At 41.1% G+C, this 18,002-nt stretch overlaps 1 protein-coding gene across 1 annotated transcript in view; it reads right to left on the reverse strand.

Annotated features, from left to right (window-relative positions):
- Window positions 1-14,966, reverse strand: part of pip5k1bb (phosphatidylinositol-4-phosphate 5-kinase, type I, beta b) — a 38,787-nt gene extending 23,821 nt beyond the window's left edge. The window contains exons 1-4 of the mRNA XM_035165529.2: window positions 14,737-14,966; window positions 2,795-2,884; window positions 2,631-2,699; window positions 1,272-1,402 (exon numbers count right to left, since the gene is read on the reverse strand). Of these exons, the coding sequence (XP_035021420.1) occupies window positions 1,272-1,402; window positions 2,631-2,699 (200 nt within the window). The 5' untranslated portion in view covers window positions 2,795-2,884; window positions 14,737-14,966. The remainder of the gene's footprint in view (window positions 1-1,271; window positions 1,403-2,630; window positions 2,700-2,794; window positions 2,885-14,736) is intronic.
- Window positions 14,967-18,002: the final 3,036 nt, after the last annotated feature.

An 18,002-nucleotide genomic window follows, 5' to 3' on the forward strand; every position in this document is an offset into this window, starting at 1 on the left:
GTTTTTCAAGATTTAAAATGAACACAGAAACATTCACAGCATATCAAACAAATTACCCACCCTCTACAGTTTTAATTATTAATTTATTATGCAAAGATGTTTTGATGTGCTTTTATTACTTTTATGAGCTTAAATAATGGCAATATTTAAAAAAGAATTAAAATGTCACATATATAGTTACATAAACTTGTAATATTAAGCAGGGACATGAGTTTCTCTCATTCAATATCATTCATATAATTTTTATCATTTATGTCACTTATCACATGTAAACTGGTTTGAATGCTGAACATTTAAAGTTAACTTACCTCAGAAAGTCTAATTATTGAACAATTACTCAGTTTCCCATGTTCACATGCACACAGGATTTCATTGTCATGTGGCGAATGTGTAATTGTTTTATTAAGTTAAAGATTTATTCACTTAAACATGAATTCTTTGTTACTGCTTTTCAGTAAAACTGAGATAGAAAGTAATCTATAGAGGGTTAATACAGAAAATACACACTGACCAATGGTACCAGCTATTGAGAGACTTAGTTTGACATGTTCATACAGTTGTCAAAATAGATGTGGGAACTCTGTGCTATATTTTACTGTATGTGTGGATGTGTGAGTCACACTTTCAAAGAATCCCTGGTTGGCTTGTGGATTATATAAAATGTTTTCTAAAGCTGATGATGTAATTGTGAAGACTGACCGAGATGACGGCGCGGCCCTGCACTGAAATATGTTTGGCACTATGGCAGTAAGAGGCACACAGTATAAGCTGATTTCACAGTTCTTGGCAGGATAATCCGCCAGAATAGTTTTATCCCTGCATCATGACTTAGACGAGCTAAATTCACTTTGTTGATAAATGATGACGGCAGCACATTGTGGCAGCAGAGGGATTTCTTTGGGCTGGACGTCCAGCGCACCACCTGCAGTTTCCATTCAGCATGATTAATAATAGATTTACATGTTTTAAATACAAGAACCAGACGTAGCATATGTGATGTGGCAGACAATCAGAGATTAACCTTGAGTCGCTTTCCACTCATTGATTTTGCAGAGTCAGGAAACCATTGTATCGACAGAGCAGCCAGTCACCACCTACGCATTATCTCATTCTCTAATTCACTGGCTCGATTAACCTTGAGTTCTTGTAAAAGTCCGTGATTGTGTGCAAACCATCGCTACACAAAGATGCATAGAAAATATTGGGTTGTGTATAGAAGCTGGCTGCGTCAGTATAAATGTGTGTTTGAGCCGGTTGACCCTAGCACTGACCTTGGCAGAAAGACACTCTCCACCACATAGAAGTCTTGCATAAGCACGTCTCTGTCAGGCTTGGAGGTGAGGTTGCCCACTGTGTAGCCAATACCCAGCTGAATGGACCCCTTCAGGGCCGATGACGTGGTCTAGAGGGGGAGAAAAGAGGGAAAACATCACGTCAGCTGGGCTCTAGTGCACTGACACTGTTATCCCTGTCACGGTCCCTGCTAGACGTAAATATTGAATGTTGAATGGTTACCATGCAGTTTGTGTTATCTCCTCTGCCAAGAAGGTTATGTTTTCATCAGCATTTATTTGTCTGTTAGTTAGCAGCATTATAATCTCTATAAACATATTCTGCCTGTGAACAAACAGAGCCTGTAGGATTGGGGCCCGAAGCCTTCTGGTTTCTGGTGCTAGTTTGACCAATCACGTTTGAGCAGGCTTTGGTTGTGAGCAGGCAAAAAGTCTGTGTAGAGAGTAAAAGAGGCAGAGCACTCGACAAAATGCTTCTGCTATCGGCTTTTTAATTTAACAACAATCTTGCTGGAACTAAAATACCTTTTGCTGTTTTCTGAGAATGTAAGAGTCTTGAATAAGATATCCGCTGTCTACACCCGATCCCCCAGAAGCTAATTTGTCCACGATGGCGGACGGGCTCTGAGATTAGCAGCCTTACACAAGAACGACTTGACATGTTACCATGAAACATGGTGGAAGGATGTAGGTGGATCTGGAACAAACCCATTACAATTTGGTGTGGATCCGGATCAGGGGCCAGATCAAGGGAATTTTTTTCACTTTCATTTTCTTTAACATTGCGTTTTTCCATACTTTTGTTGATTTCTCAGAGAATAACTCATGGATCTTGTTGAAATAAAACAGGCATGATTAATAAAATAAAATCTGCCATTCTAGTTCTTGAATTGAATGGATTGAAATTTCAATAACACACTGAAAAGAGCTTTTAGAGCCTGGAACTCAAACATACTGTTATTGCTACGACAAAAAGACCTTTCACCAGTTTTAAATCTCAACCCGAACAGTTATCGCTGCTGTGAGAATCCATGTAATTGTGACATCTTGAGAAATGCTGCCATAAGCAGTGACGTCTAAGGTTTAAAGCAAAAATAAAAGAAAGAAAACATGTGTGACCAGCACTTGAGAGATTTCTGGCAGCGGGCCCTGGCAGGAGTAAGGACATTATGTGCTGCACAAGGACATTTATAAGGACTCATGTGACAAGTAAAGGTCTTGTGGGCTTGTTGGCTCCAAACAGCTTCATTCCAAAATAAATGTTATGGGAGCAGGTTCACGTTCATCATAGGAGTAAAATAAAACCAAACAAAGTGAGGCTCTTATATAATTTTGTACCTTCTTATAAGTTTTCTCCCTGCTTGTGTTCCAGGGCCCTCCCATTCCATTTTCTGTTGTGGTTGACATCTGACAGAGACACATATTAAAAAGGAATAAAGATCAGTAATAAGATTATTTATACAGATGACTCAAACTAAAACAAGTCAAGATCCTAAACTTACCTTGCTTAAAAAAAAGCTGTGTCCGACAAACAGGAATCAGGGCGACATCTCTGGATTGTCAGGTTGAGTAATCATCAGGAGGTCTGGAGCCTTTTGCAGAAAAGGAGACACACAACGGGAAATAGAGTTAGACAATGAAACAAACTCTGAAGAAAAGCTGAAAATGAAGATGCAACAAGCTGAGGAAGAAAGGGAACATGGCCACCAGCAAAGATTCCTTAATTAACTGCGATACACTTTCAGTTTGAGGCCGTTGCTCTCGTGTTAATCTCTGTCTGATAGGAGTCTATTTCTAAACCCTCACTCCTGCTTTGACAGCCACTCGTGACGTCTTATGTGTGTATAATAACAACCCAACCTACTCTTATTACAGCCTTGTTTTGGAGAAACAATACCTCTCTGTCCGTCAATATACTGTGTTTATTTGTTTCAATTTTTCCATTACAGGACAGGGGCCGAGGCGGGGCCAGGGGGGCACTGGCCCCCAGCTAAAGTCTGATTGGCCCCTGTCCTGTCAATAGTCTTTAAAAGAAATCTAATCACCCACTTGCAACACAACCAATAAATACAACAATTTGAAGAACACATTGTGTATGAACAAGAAGTAATTTTCAAAATGTATTCAATTGTGTGTGGCTTTGCTCAAAAGCTACGGAGCTAACAGTAAACAAGGAATGACCTAAATGTGCATCTTATTGAATCAGAAATTATACGTTTCTGTTGTACATATAATCTTTGTAAATTGTGCCCCCTTAATGCCCCCTGGTTTAGAAAAATCCTAGATCCGCCACTGTTTCAGGAGCAGAGTTGCAGAGCGTGTGTCACTAGTGTTACGCAAGAAAGCAGTGTGTTCACACTCATATGGTCTCCATAAATGTTACTGCACCACTCTTTTCTTTCTTTTTCTCCCTCCCCACCTTATTTCACTCAATGAAACTGTGACATAACTGTTTCTCAGTGTTTGTCCTCTGCAGGAAAAACAGAGACTCTGAGGTGGAAGTGAGGTGCAGCTTCACAGAAACACTGGCAAATTTGGGATTTCGTCTGATAAGCTGTGGTGAGCCTGCAGGTGCATTTATATGCAGGTGGTATGGTGCCTCCGAGCTGCGATTATACACAATATCTTTCTGCTTCATCAGTGCTCGCAGTGCCGTGTCCTCCGTTCACCTGTTCCGTGACCAGATAATAAATCCATCGGTTCAGAACTGAGATTGTGACGTCTCATCAGAAGGGAACTTACATTTCCACTTATTTTTATCAACTATCCACAGTAATAACATTGTGTTCCTATGCTGTGTAGGGTGTATCAATAAAATCACTAAATATAGCCTTTATAAGCAGAATCAGATGAACACATGTTCACACACACTCACTGATTCAGATATTAAAAGTACTTAACAGACAGCTCTTGTCTTCAGACTCCTTATCTGTGCACCAGCTCTTCTGTTGCTACAAACACAGAGACGATACCATACTACATTTATATTTGACTCAAAGCACAATCACACAATCTGTTTGTTTTCTATACTTATTCAAAGCATGTCTATCCTCCATTCTGTATTTGGTGTTTCCCTCATGAGGTCAAACATGAATGTCAACTCATTCTGGATGAAACGCCAGTCTGTCGCAATGGTAACCCAGACAACGAGTCCAAAGTCACCTGGAATGCTGTTCACAAAACAAAATCCTATTAGCGATCTGGGGCCTTGTCATTGGCAGTGACTCTGAGTAAAGAGGTGTTGGTGCACCTGAGCCATCGGATGTGAGCTGTGAACCTGAGGAATGTTAACAACCCTGCAGGCAGACTGTCTGTCTCAGCCCTGCATGGCCTGGGTCTCACTAGTGTTCGGACCCCCCATTCCACCTCTCTCTCTCTTTCTCTCTCTCTCCCCTCACCTGACTGCACAACCCAGCTGGCGCTCTAACAGACTGCTTCCAGAACAATCCACGGGAGGCCCGCGGCTGCAGTGGACAACAGCAGGTCTGTTGTTGTTACTGTTCACCTCTCAACAAAGAGAGGCAGACAGATGGACGGACACATGGATGAAAACCGATGGATGGATGGATCGTCCTAATCATCCCTGTCTCTCTGCTGTCGTACACCCCCCCACAGCAAACACCACTGGCTTACAGGAATTTCACATGAAAACAAGTGAGCGCATGAACTGTGCACTATTACACATGTGTAAAACGATGTGTATATAATAATGTGATTATGTGAGTTGTAAGTAACCATTACATTACTGTGTGCTACATATGCAACTAGAATGGCACACAGTAGAGCGCATACCTCTGCAATGGAAAAACAATCCTACAAGTGATCATCTTGTAGTAGAGATATAAAAGAAAAGAATTGGTCTGATAAACTAAATTACTGATTTATCATAAAACAAAGCTAAACAAAGTAAAAAAATCCATATCTGCACCATATCTAATGGATTCTTCCACAGTCCCGGCTCAATCCCGGCACCAAGTTTGGTTGAAATCGGTTAAGAAGTATATTTGTGTAATCCTGCTCACAAATAAACCAACAAACAAACTAAAAGAGCTCCCTAATTCCTTAATCTGTCAATTTATCCGTACCCATCTGTATAAAAATGTTTTGAGTTCTCCCTTGCGTTTGGCTTCACCCCTTCACAAAATTGTGTGTAATGCTGCTAACAAACAGACGAACAAATGCAGATAAAACCATAACCTCTTAGCGGTAATAATAAATGCATCACGGCCTTTGGTAGATAGTGGCTGTTCTGTGGTCTGGATGAAAACCAAATCAGAAAAATGATGCTGTGGACACTGTGTTTACTTAAAAGTTTAGTTCAGTAAAACATTAAGATCTGGCCTGCGAGGAGTGGGTGGAGTTGAGGGTTTGTTTGTTTCTGTGACTTTCTGTGAGGAAGTCAAGCAAGGTCGTGTAAAGACTTGATACGACACTGTGTCTGCACAACGCTGAGGGAAATTGAATGGAAATAGGGATAATCCCATTTGGAAAAAGTTCTTGGATTCACAAATCTGCTTTGTAAAAGAAATAAAAAGTATTTTACACATCAAAAGTTTCTTGGCAAACTCACAAAAGCTCTTTCTGTGGCTATAGGTATTTGTCAAAACTCAGACTTGGTCATTTTCACTCACTTCATCGTTGTACTTGTTAAGCACTTTGTGACTTCTGTTCTTAAAAAGGTGCCATATACATAAACCTTACTTTCTCTGCTCTTCTTTTCCAGCAGTCTCTTACTTAAACAACTCTCTTCCCACTTGTCCAAACGCGCTTGTCAGAAACTCTACCACCCTTCAAACAAACACACTTGAGTGCAGATCAAACACTGGCTCTCGTTGCATAGCTCCTCCACGGTTTCGGGGATATTGCCAAGGGTGTCAGCCCCTGTGGAAGTCAAATAGCCGCTCCGTAGCCAAGCAGCCCTGGCAAGGAAAAGTATGTGGTTGCAGAGCAGACGTGGGCTGTCTGGTATGGTAAATATTCAGACCCAATACATCTGAATGTCTAAGTAGCTGCGGTGAACTTGCCACACTGGTTCCAGTGAGCAAAGTAGCAATAATAATACAAATCAATTAAAGTCGCAAATCACCTGCAAAATGCGTCACAATTGTTTGAGAAGTCAATTATCTCTGTGTGTTGATGTAGTTCAATGTGATAACAAATCTCATTTTCAACCCATCTCACCATGACGTCACACTTTCTGTCACCAGGACACTTCAGGACACGTATAAGTTCCTGTTTGCTCTGCTTCGCTTCAGCCCCAAGATCCTATTGGATTACTGCAGAACATTACTGGACATATAATGGAGAATCAATGGCAGAGCAGCGATGCAGAGCGCTGGAGGAGTGGAGTGCTGGGCTTACATGACCTTCACAATCCCACACACACACACACACACACACACACACACACACACACACACACACACACACACTCGACTGTGAGATGTTAGATAAGCGCGGATATCTGGATTTAGATGAATACAATCAAGAAGATGCATGGGGAGTCCGCTTAGCTCAGCCTGCAGGGGAGCAGCTTCATCAACTTAACTGCTCTGATCCTTGCTCACAGAAACTCCTCCCGAGCTAAATTTAACCTAGAGTACTTGCCGTGTTGCATTGTTGTTGATTTTTTGATTCCAATCTGTCTTCAGGATCTAAAATATTGTATTCCAGGAGCAGGGTGATACACTGAAATGAAGAATGAAATCATAGATAAAACTAGACGGTCACTCAGTAGAGTCCATACCTCTGCCAAGGCCCAACAGTCCCCTTATGATACCTCATATTCAGTATAAATTCATTTTCATTTGGATCTGCACCACATTGTACACACTTATTAATATCCGTCCCCTTATCAAGGTCCATGAATTATTCCCAATGAAAACGCTACAGAAAGTAAAAAAAACAAACAAACATGGATCCATCCCCTGATCTGGATCTGAACCAAAATTTTATCTTCTCTTAATCATCTTTCTAGTTTCATGATATCCGTCCATTAATTTTGCACAATCCAGCTGACAAACAGATAAAACAAATGCACCCAAAAACCCTACCTCATTTTTCCTTTGCAGGGGGAGTAAAATAACTCCACCCAAAGCCTCATAAGTCATTATCTTTCTGACGTCGTGTGTAAACACTTTTCAGTGTCATTACATAATTGGCTCAGTTACCTCAACCATGTGAAATATACTGCGTCTGTGAAATGTGCCATGTGCTGTTAGGAATCAAGCAGCTGGGAAACAAACAGCGAGTGTGCAGGCTTCCCTCCACCGGCCAAGCTGAAATAATCAGTCCTACGAACAATAACAATAACATGTAGAACAAAGACAATAACAAGAGTAGCAATATGTCGTCCTCCACCACCTAAAAAACAATCATCCACCCCCTGGCTTTTGTGGATATTTCAAGAATGCGTTTTGCTCGCAGACAAACAGTGAGAGGGCCGAGGAGCAGATGACGCTCAGTGGAGAGGGCGAAGGGGCCAACACCACCTTTGTCAAATGTTCAGTAATTTTTTCACGATTCAACTTGTTGAAAATATAAATCTGAGGAAGAAAGAAGAGTTTTGGGAGGTGTATTAAGCTGCTGGATAGGGGCAACAAGATGCTGCAAGCAGAGGCATCACAGAGGTGTAAAGAATGGCAGCTCTCTGCCCTGACAACAGCTACTAAGCATCAGCATGTAGGTATGCATGACGTATGTGATAACCAATCGTATTGCTTGTGAGGATGGTATTTGACCTTTTGACACCAGCAGAAAAGAGGAATATTACAAGTGAGGTAAGGAGAGACTGCACAGAAATAGCACCTCGACCTGTCAGGTGTGACATAGAACAGAAGAAATGAGCTTGAAAGAGGGACGGAAGGAAAAAGACAGAGGAGGAAGACAATGAGAGCGAGAAATGGACACAACGGGACAAAAGGTGTGATCGTTTTAAATATCTAGTTGGGCGCATCAGTCATGATTTCTGTCACAACAATGTACAGTAGGACCACATGTCACACAATTTTTCTTGGTAGAGACCCAAAAAATATATAATCCAAAGTAGAGATGTTCCGATACAGAACCCAGTATCAGGAAGTTCTCAGATACTGACGAAAATGCCGGGTCGGTATTGATGAGTACGCAAATGTATGTAACGATTCGACAGCGATCACCGTCTTTAAAGTATATTAGTTTCACCCAGATAAAAATTGCTATTTTCTTTTTACCTGAAATTACTTCTTTTCCATTTCATAAAAGCAGTTGCTCAGTTCTGCCATTGGCAAGTACTGTTTTTAGAGCAACAAAGATTTCTGGTAGTGTAGCGTTAGCAAGATGTCAGTAAATTTCACACTGGAAAGTCCCGAAGTAAAACCGCCACGTGCACCGTAGACTTCATTTTGGATGGGGGGCACTATGTGGTTTATTTTATAAAAACTGTGGCTGCACTTTATAAGCTATTTAAAGGGAGTAAATTGTGTGTATTATGACTATCAAACTAAGTTCTACATTGTTCTTTCTCTGTATTCATTTGTTTTGTCAAATGGTTTAACATGAGCCGGGCCATACAAAAATGAAAGCAATCCCCACTTCTACACAAAGTTAGTAACATAAAGCTCCTAAAATACATTATATACGTTTTTTTTGATGCACTAGTATCTGATTGGTACTCTGTATCGGCCAGTACGTAAAGTCCAGGTATCAGAATCGGTATCAGGAAGTGGAAAATGGTATCTGAACATCTCTAATCACAAGACAGAATTTGACATGAATACCAGAGACTCAGGGAAGGGAATCGGCCGCTGTATTTGTAATTCAGGGAGCGTCTCACTCCGGCTCCACTCTGCATGAGAAGCAGCGAGGAGGAGGTCACCCTCAGTGTCCAGCCAGTCACATGATTCCACTGAGGGAGGGGGACAGATAAGCATACAGAGGGAAAACAGAGAGGCTGCCCTGAAGGAGCGATACACTGCAGAGTCGAGGGTTTATACTTTATGCAGGATTAATATATTCAACCACCGGTGACATATACACAATTTAGCTCATGTCAAACATGATCCAGTGACGAATAAGAGACTTGTCTGTCAGAGCAAAGCCCTGCTTAGTTTTACTCTGCCTTGCCCTAGAGTCCAAAGGTCCTCTCAGTTTTCTTTAAACCACAAGCAGGTTTACTACCTAAGCATATCCCTGTGGGTGCAGGTTTATTGTTCTCAGAAGTGATCGATCATGGGGCTGATCATGGGAGTAGGTTGGCCTGCCTTTATTTATCTGAGCCTTCAGGCTGCTAAGAGGAAAAAAGGGGGATTTTTTTACATTTGCCAACTTTCCACATTCTTTAACTCCTTCCACCCACTTGTTTGTCTTCACCCACCCCTCCATGTCTCGCTGTTAAAACCCTTTATTTTTCGTCTCATCTTCCTCCAACTCTCTCACACCCTACAGGGTCCCCCAAGTGGGCCCCCAGGAAAATTCATCATTACCAGGGCAGGGAACAGGGGGAGGGACTCTGAGCAGGGCCCAAACAACAACAACAACAAGCAACGACAACAAACATCACAACCTTCGAATAATCTGAATTCCTGCAAGGCTGCCAACCCTTCGCTCTGCCAGCAGCCTCCAGCCAACCAATCGTTACGCAGAGGGAAACAATTATGAGCCAATCGGCGCTGAAGGCCTCTTTTGGGAGATTTTTCTTTCATCCTTTCAAACAGTGTTGACGTGCAGTAGGGCCATGAAAGGGGGGGGGGGGGAAATTCCTCTTTTGAGGTCATTAAGATCAAAACGATAATACTGGGAAAGTTCTACATCCCCCTTCAGATGCTGTAAAGTCAATGAGGGACATTTTAAACAGACCCTGACACTGGAATGTGTAAATCCAAGATTAACATTAACTCTTCAAAAGTCAGTGTAAAAAAGAAAAAGAGTGTTGATGTGTCAGGTCACATTAAGATTGCATAAGGTGCTGTGAATGATTGCTGTGACAAACTGTATCTGCCCTCAAAGAGGGTTCAAATAGAGCTATCACATCGGCTGTGGCTGAGGAGTTTGCGTGTGTCGTCCAGTTGCTTAAAAGTCGTTGGTTTGATCCTTGGCTCCTCCAGTCCAACGAGCATGAGCCAATAGAACCCCTTGTTGATTGTATCCATTCCCATTGCAGACAAACTACAGATGTTAGTGGGTTTTTTCGACTACAGACCAGTGGAAAGGGGCTCTAAGTTGCATTTATTACCTGCGCTAAGGAGGTTATGTATTCATCAGCACTTAGTTTTTTTGTTGGCAGCGTTATGCAAAAACTACTGGACAGATTCCCAAAAACCTGGTGGAAGGATGTGTTTATGGTTCAGGCAAGAACAGATAACATATGCAGATCCGAATCTGGGGGTGGATCCAGGATTTTTTATTTATTTACTGTCTTTAACATCTTCCAAAAACATACCTCTCCCTTGGTGACAGGAAGTACTTACAAATCCAAATGAATAACATTAACAACAGAATCCACTAACTACCACTGATACAAAGTATTCTGTTCTATCCAAAGGAGATGTACCCTGTTTGTTTGCATGTTTACTTGTCAGAAAACTGCTACTAATTTGGTAAACAAAACATTAGACCATTCAACCATTTAAGAGCCATACATCAGTTTTCACTCAGTACTCCCTATATGACTAAAAAGAAGGATCCATATGTATAAAATTGGTGGAGTGCCCCTTTAATTATTCATTTGACTGTTTTCACTTTCAACCAGAAAACAGTGATGGATAATTGACTTATGACACAGTGGTCTAAAGACCAACCTCTTCACATTTCAAGCATTTATACTCAGAACTTGAATTATTTTATTATGCCTGTTTCCACAACATTTTACTCATGCTTTATGTTTTTCTATCATTGTTATCAGAAAGTGCTAATGTGCCAGAATATGTTTTTTTTTACAAACATTACATTAGCCTGCTGCCTGGTTCTTGTACTCTGGATCAAATAAACAAATCACATCAACACAGGATAAAGGGAGTGACTTTATGTCAAGGAGATGATTATCTTAATTGTCTCAGCTCACATATACGCTTCATGTGCTGTGTGCCAGACTCTGGCTCCTGTGATTGTACAGTATATGTTCAAGGGAACATCGATCACAGCACTGACAATAAAACACAGCTCATTATAAAAATCCTGACCGAGTCCTACATGGTGGCTATCAGGAGACAAATACGTATGTGGTATGTGCTGACATGAGCGCAGCCCGACCAACGAACGAGCACAATAAAAGAGATAACAGAGAGAGAGAGAGAGAGAGAGAGAGAGAGAGAGAGAGAGAGAGAAGAGACCATGTAAAGGTAATTCTGCAGCACAGCTGAACAAAGGTGTGAAGGCTAAACCTCATCAGGTCAAGGGAGTATGTGGGTCAAACTGAGCACTGACCAGTCTGTGGTTTATGCCACAACACACCATCTTATTCAGCAGTGATCTCATTCATATGAACGTCTCTCCATGGGAAAAAATGCCAGATTCTTTATTAAACATATTTTCATGATGCTTAGAGCATTGATTCAACTGGATGGTCACTCAGTAGAGCGTGTACACCATTCCCCTTAAATGTTATCAAGCTGCACCAAACATTAGACGGTCATAGATATCAGTTCAGTAAAAAGAATGGGGGGTCCGAGTCCAGGGTCAACCCACTGATGCTGATCCACACCAGAGTTTAATGGGTTTTTCCATGACCCATACCACATCCTTCCACCAAGTTTCGTGGAAATGGATTCAGTAGTTTTTGTGTAATCTTGCATAAATACAAACAACCAACAAACAAAATGTCAGGTGTGACATCATAACCTCCTTTGGTGGAGTTAATTAGTCAAACGCATCTGGGAAGGAAACAAACGCTCGTCATGTTTTTAGCTCACAGCAGCGAACACTTAGCACATTAGCACTTTCAGAGTGTGATAGCAGACAGGAGTGAGAGAGGCTCCTCTGAGAGAAGAATCGGTTAGGTCACACTATAACACACACAAACATTATGGAGTTTTTCACGCACACAGCACAGTGAGCTATTTCTATTTTTTCAAATCAGATTACTATCTGGAATATAACCAGACCAACACGGGGCCACACCCCTGTGTGCTGATTCGAGGCACATGGGTCAGTCAGACCATTATCAGAAATGAGAGCGTAGTGCTGTTTAAGGCCCTGACTTATGTAACTGTCTTAATAAGCCTCATATGCCTGTTATTTTTGGACCTATCACTGCTGGGATCCGATGGTACAGTGCGAGCACAGTACACAGAGTGCTCTTTGACCCAAAATCACAAGGCGCCACTAAAAACCCAACAGCCGTTAATTGTTGTGCTACCTCTCCTCAAGAAGCTTACGCAGCAACAAAGAGATATTATAATAATGTTGGTTTAAAAAAAAAAAAAAATTCTGCTGTGAATCAGTGTCACTAATCAATGCTCACTGTTGCAGCCAATTCAATCACTAATTTACGAGAGAATCCGATCCACCACAGTCAAAACCAGAGGGTCACAAAAGAAAGAGGATTTGTCTTGACAACAAGTTTTTTGCTCTGCAGTGATGTGGTACTTCTGCTGCTACTCGGCCGGAAAACATTTCATAATGTGCAGATGCCGCTCACTCTTGACAAGCGAGATACCATCGCCTGGCGAGGGCAGTGAGCTCAGGTGTTATTCCCAAAGAGAGAGAGAGAGCAGAGGATTTGCATGAAAGATTTTCCCTTTCAAACATCCTCTGCGGCAAACTGACCAACCTGGCCCCGGCAGTCAAATGTGGAAGAAACAGGAAGTTAATAAAGGAAACCAGATGCTTGTATCCATGCGTAGCACCTTGCCCTTGCCCTTCCTAAAGTCTGGCAACAAAGACCAGTCAGATTTGCATGATAATAATTTCCCCCGAACATACAGTAGCGGCATCACACTTTGATCCAAATCAGCCTTAGACTTTAATGTTCCAATGAAAAATCCCAAGATATCTGAACATGTGATGCTTTATTAGCTCTAATTCAAACTGCAAAGACATAATATGACTATACCTATGATAGAATCCCTCTAAAAAGACACTTCTTAAGGGGGAAATATCACATCCATATTAAATGTGTTTAAGATCATCGCATAAAACTCAGCAAAACTCCCCCTCAGACACACAAATAAAACATTATCTGATAAAATTCAGTATTTTGTCAGTAATATAATGTCATATAAACGCAAACTCAGCTGCTGAACTGCCACTGAGTCGTAACCAGTGAGTCCAACACTGCTGTTGTTGAGCTCCATATAGCAGCCTCCCTGCTCACTTTGCTGCTCACAGTCGAACTGGGATAACGTTAAAAAACATCAGCATATATATCTCCCTTTTTCCTGGTGGGATGTGTCAGGGTGGAGGAATCGTAAAGAGCATCGCTGTCAAATACCAGGAGGTGAAATGTAGCAGTTCACTGTGAAGACCGGTGACGATGTGACAGACACTGACACTCCAGGCCAGTAAATCGTTATTAGAACCTGGTCGAGGTTTTAATAACGTAGCACCCGAGATAATACAGATACAAATCTGCCACCTGGTCCAGTGCACTGCTGCATGCCACTTTCTCAACATGTCTTACAAAAAGTTCAACTGAGACAGTTTTATTCCCCCTAAAGTGATAAAAGCAATATGTGGACATGATTGCTGTCAGACCCCAAGACATCCACACTCATAAAGGTCACATTTCCATTTCTTCCTCTTCCTTCCCATCAAACTAAACATTAAATGAGCATGGCACAGATGGAGTCATATAACAAAACAAAAATAAAACTTCCCCAAGTTTGAACCACAGGTTTTATCTGAACAATAACAGCAGAAATAAAGTGATTTAAAGTTTAAGGATGAATGAATGATCTTATATTTAAATTGTTATGGTTTTACACAGTTCTATCCATTTTATTTGTACACTTTCACTCCTTTAGCTGATTTTTAAATTTTGATATAGATTTAGCCCTTTTTATTTATTTTTGCCTTTTTTAATTTGCTTGAAAATTGTTTCTTACTGACTCTTTTCATTTGGCCTCTGCTGTGTTGTTTCTAATGTCCCCGTACGGCACCTTGAATATACCTCTGTGTGTGAAATGTGCTTTCGAAATAAAACTGCCTTTCTTCACATGAGCTACACACTCATCTTTAGTCTCACTTTCACTTCAATTCTGAATCAACACTTCACCCAATCACACGAAACACATGCTGAGCCTTATTAGAGAAATTCTGCCTTTTTAAGTTCAGAACAGCTGATATGTTTCCTGAACATCTGGGTGACTTCATTCTCAACGCACACCTGCAGTTTTTCACTTGACAACAACCAGAGAAGTGACTCTGAAATACCACAGTGTGTGAGGTGAGGGCTTTGAGTCAGTGAATATTTGTACAAGATATCAACAGTTTCAGATCATACACCCAACAAACAGTATAATCTCACCACCTGATCGTCTCCTCCTGGCTGTAGAGTCGTGTAGAAATATTGTTTTTCCTGCTGCTGCTGCTGCAGTCCTCACAGAGAGGATCTCTCCTCCAAGCTGACAATCAATCCCCAGCAGACAGAGGAATAAAAGCCAGTTGAAGTGACAGGATGTATCTCCACCACAGGAGGACTGTGGACTGCTGAAGACTCTCACCTCTACTGAGAGCAGCAAGGAGCTGTGTGTGTGTGTGTGTGTGTGTGTATGTGTGTGCTATGTCCCTGCCCTGCCTCTTTACACACAACGCTGCCATTCACTGCATACAAGGACGATAAACAACTCTGCTACGCCCCCTAATGGTCGAAGGTTTAGTTTCTGGATAAAATCATAAGTTTTTTCATTCTTTTCTCAGCCAAGGACCCCCCCTACAAGATGGAAAGCATCCCAGGGACCCCCCCTCACACAGTATATTAATCTATTGACATGACCTACGTGTTATTAAAATTCTAATGAACAAGGTAAAAGATCAACATGAGTAAAATTGTCTATTTTATATTTTCACCACATCAGCACAGAACACCCATGTCATGATCATTTTAATGGAGGGATTTGGAAACTTTTTACAGACCCCCTGGCAGCGTGTGTCACGGACCCCCATTTGAGAATGAACCAGAACCAGTGATGGCTTATATGAAAGCCACGCCAAAAAGATATACAAATGACAAAATACAAACATACAAAATTGTTAATAAGGGTTATTTATTAAAATTTTGTATTCATACTACCATGTAGAAATTTGGACATTTATATTAGTACAAAAAACAGGAAAAAATATACAAAGAGGAAAGAATTTGTGCCACATGACAGACCTGCCGTACCTGCAGTAATCCTGGTGTCACTGACCTGTTAAATTACTTGTCTTAATGACGTCAAAAAGTGGATGTCTAACAATGTCCTCCAGCTACAGTCAAGCAAAACTGGATCACAGCACTTGACAAAAGACCTTGTGTAAGGACTCTTAGGGCCTGACTATAGTATATGAGTCACACAACACATTGCATTACATTTCATTTAGCTGACGCTTTATCCAAAGCAATTACAATACGTGCATTATGAGGGTACAAACCCAGGACAGCAAGAATCATGCTGTGCAGTGAACTTAGGTAGGTTGAAGTCCAGTCGAGCTGCTGCATTCTGGATGAGCAGCAGAGGTCAGATGGCTTCAGCAGGCAGACCAGCCAGAAGGAAGTTGCAGTAGTCTAGGTGTGAGATGACCAGAGCCTGGTAGCACCTTTCAAGGTACACAAGGCTGATTAGTGGGTTTTACGAAGACTTAGTAATCTGGATTTTAAATAAAGGTTGTTGTCTTCGTCAAAGAGAGAGAGGAGGCTGCAGACCCCATGGTCATGTTAAGAATGAGAGACGTCATCATAAATATATTTACAACTACATTTGTGCAAACTATGGGTTGTATGATGGAATTTAATGTTCACTGACTACCATTACTGCTACACCTCTATCATTACAATTGTCATTGCTGCTCTGCCTTCCATGCCACCCCAACCTCTGTCAGACATTTTCTTTTATATAAATACTTTGATACACCTCTCCATTTATGTTAGAAATGTCTCAGGAATGTTGTAAATATTGTTATTTTGTTGATGTAGTTGTTGGTTAATGCTCTGTCACGCTAGTCAAGGGTTGAGGGCAGATGATGTCATACCTTGTTAAGCCCCATGTGGCACATTGTGTTGCGAATATGGGCTATAGGGGTAGGTAGGTAGGTCTTTGTATAGACATATGCAGCCAGTCACAGGACTATCACCAAACCTGTGAAATCCAGAGATGCATATATAAGACGACTGTATAAATGCACAATAGATACAACGCTCAATAAAATGTTGATGTCACCTAGTTGCCAGCATTTGAAAGACGAACATTTAAGCCCTGAGAGAAAGCTAGAAGGCAGAGAGAGAGAGAGAGAGAGAGAGAGAGAGAGCAAGTGGGAAAAGTATCAAAAAGCCATATCTTCTTAAAGTTAATGCAAAGACGTGGGTTCGAAGGGGTTGAAGGGAAAGAGTTACACGTGGCTGCTGTTGACAGTTGCTTGTTCAGAAGATAAGGAAACATGGTGCATGCAGACAAAGTGTCAGGTTTACTGAAGCTCAGAACTCACCTATAACTCCACAGACGATGCTGACTACGTAGGCTCGGCCTAGGTGTTTCTGTGGTGAGGTATCTGCAGGAAGGAGGTGTTTCGGTGGTGAGGTATCTGCAGGAAGGAGGTGTTTCGGTGGTGAGGTATCTGCAGGAAAGAGGGAAAAACTCCAGTCAACGTTTGAACAAAACAGCGAGAAGCTTAATGTGACGGGTGCATCTGCAGGTAAAACTCACCAGTGGTAAAAACACATGTGCTGTCGAGGTCTAGTTGAGAAAACAAGAGACGTGTTACAAAGTGTTATTAAACAGTGTAGTATCAGTTACAGACACCAGCAAAGATATTTATCAATATACAAAGAGGAAAAATGTGCAGAAATGTCCTGACTTCAAATTGTTTAACAGTAATCCTGGTGTCAGTTATCAGGTAAATTATCTTGGTCACTGATGAGAAGACACAGACGCAGCTTTAGTGAGTGTACACACTGAGCGAAGGTGTTTCTGTTCACACTTCTCTTTTCTGCCCATGTTTTGGTCAAACTTTAAAAAAACGTAAGCATAAAGAAACTTGAAGTTGCTTATCATGATGCTATGAGAGGCTATGAGATTATTACTCAAGAGACTGAGAAGGTCAAGTGTTAGTGAAATGTATGTCGCTGCAGGAGTCGACACTTTCCAATACGTCCTAAGAAATCTTATGTATAAATGTATTTGCCGGCTCAATGAATCTGAAAATGAAGTCATCTTGGTTTTATCGAATGTTATATTTAGCACTTAATGCTACCAATTCCAGCTGTGGAGGCATTGGTATAGTCATCTCTCTTTTAGACATTAATATATTTGCAGTATATAAACTTTGTTGTGCTTTCCTTTGCATTTTATTCTATCTTGTGTGGTTTTTTACCTGAACCCTGAGACGGAATAATAAATGTCATCATGATCACTTTTAATCCAAAAATGTGCTGGGTGTAAAATTCTAATTTATCTTCAGTGTCATTATTATTCGTCTTAAGGAACATATTCATCAGAAATAATATAATTCTAGGGTCTAATTTGTCACTAAGGGTTTTTTGCATTGTTTTACACAAATTAAAAATCAGATCAACAGCTTAAATGTGGCGGCAGTGATGAA

This window comes from Hippoglossus stenolepis, chromosome 9 (genome assembly GCF_022539355.2).
Source record: "Hippoglossus stenolepis isolate QCI-W04-F060 chromosome 9, HSTE1.2, whole genome shotgun sequence".
Classification (NCBI taxonomy): Eukaryota; Metazoa; Chordata; class Actinopteri; order Pleuronectiformes; family Pleuronectidae; genus Hippoglossus; species Hippoglossus stenolepis.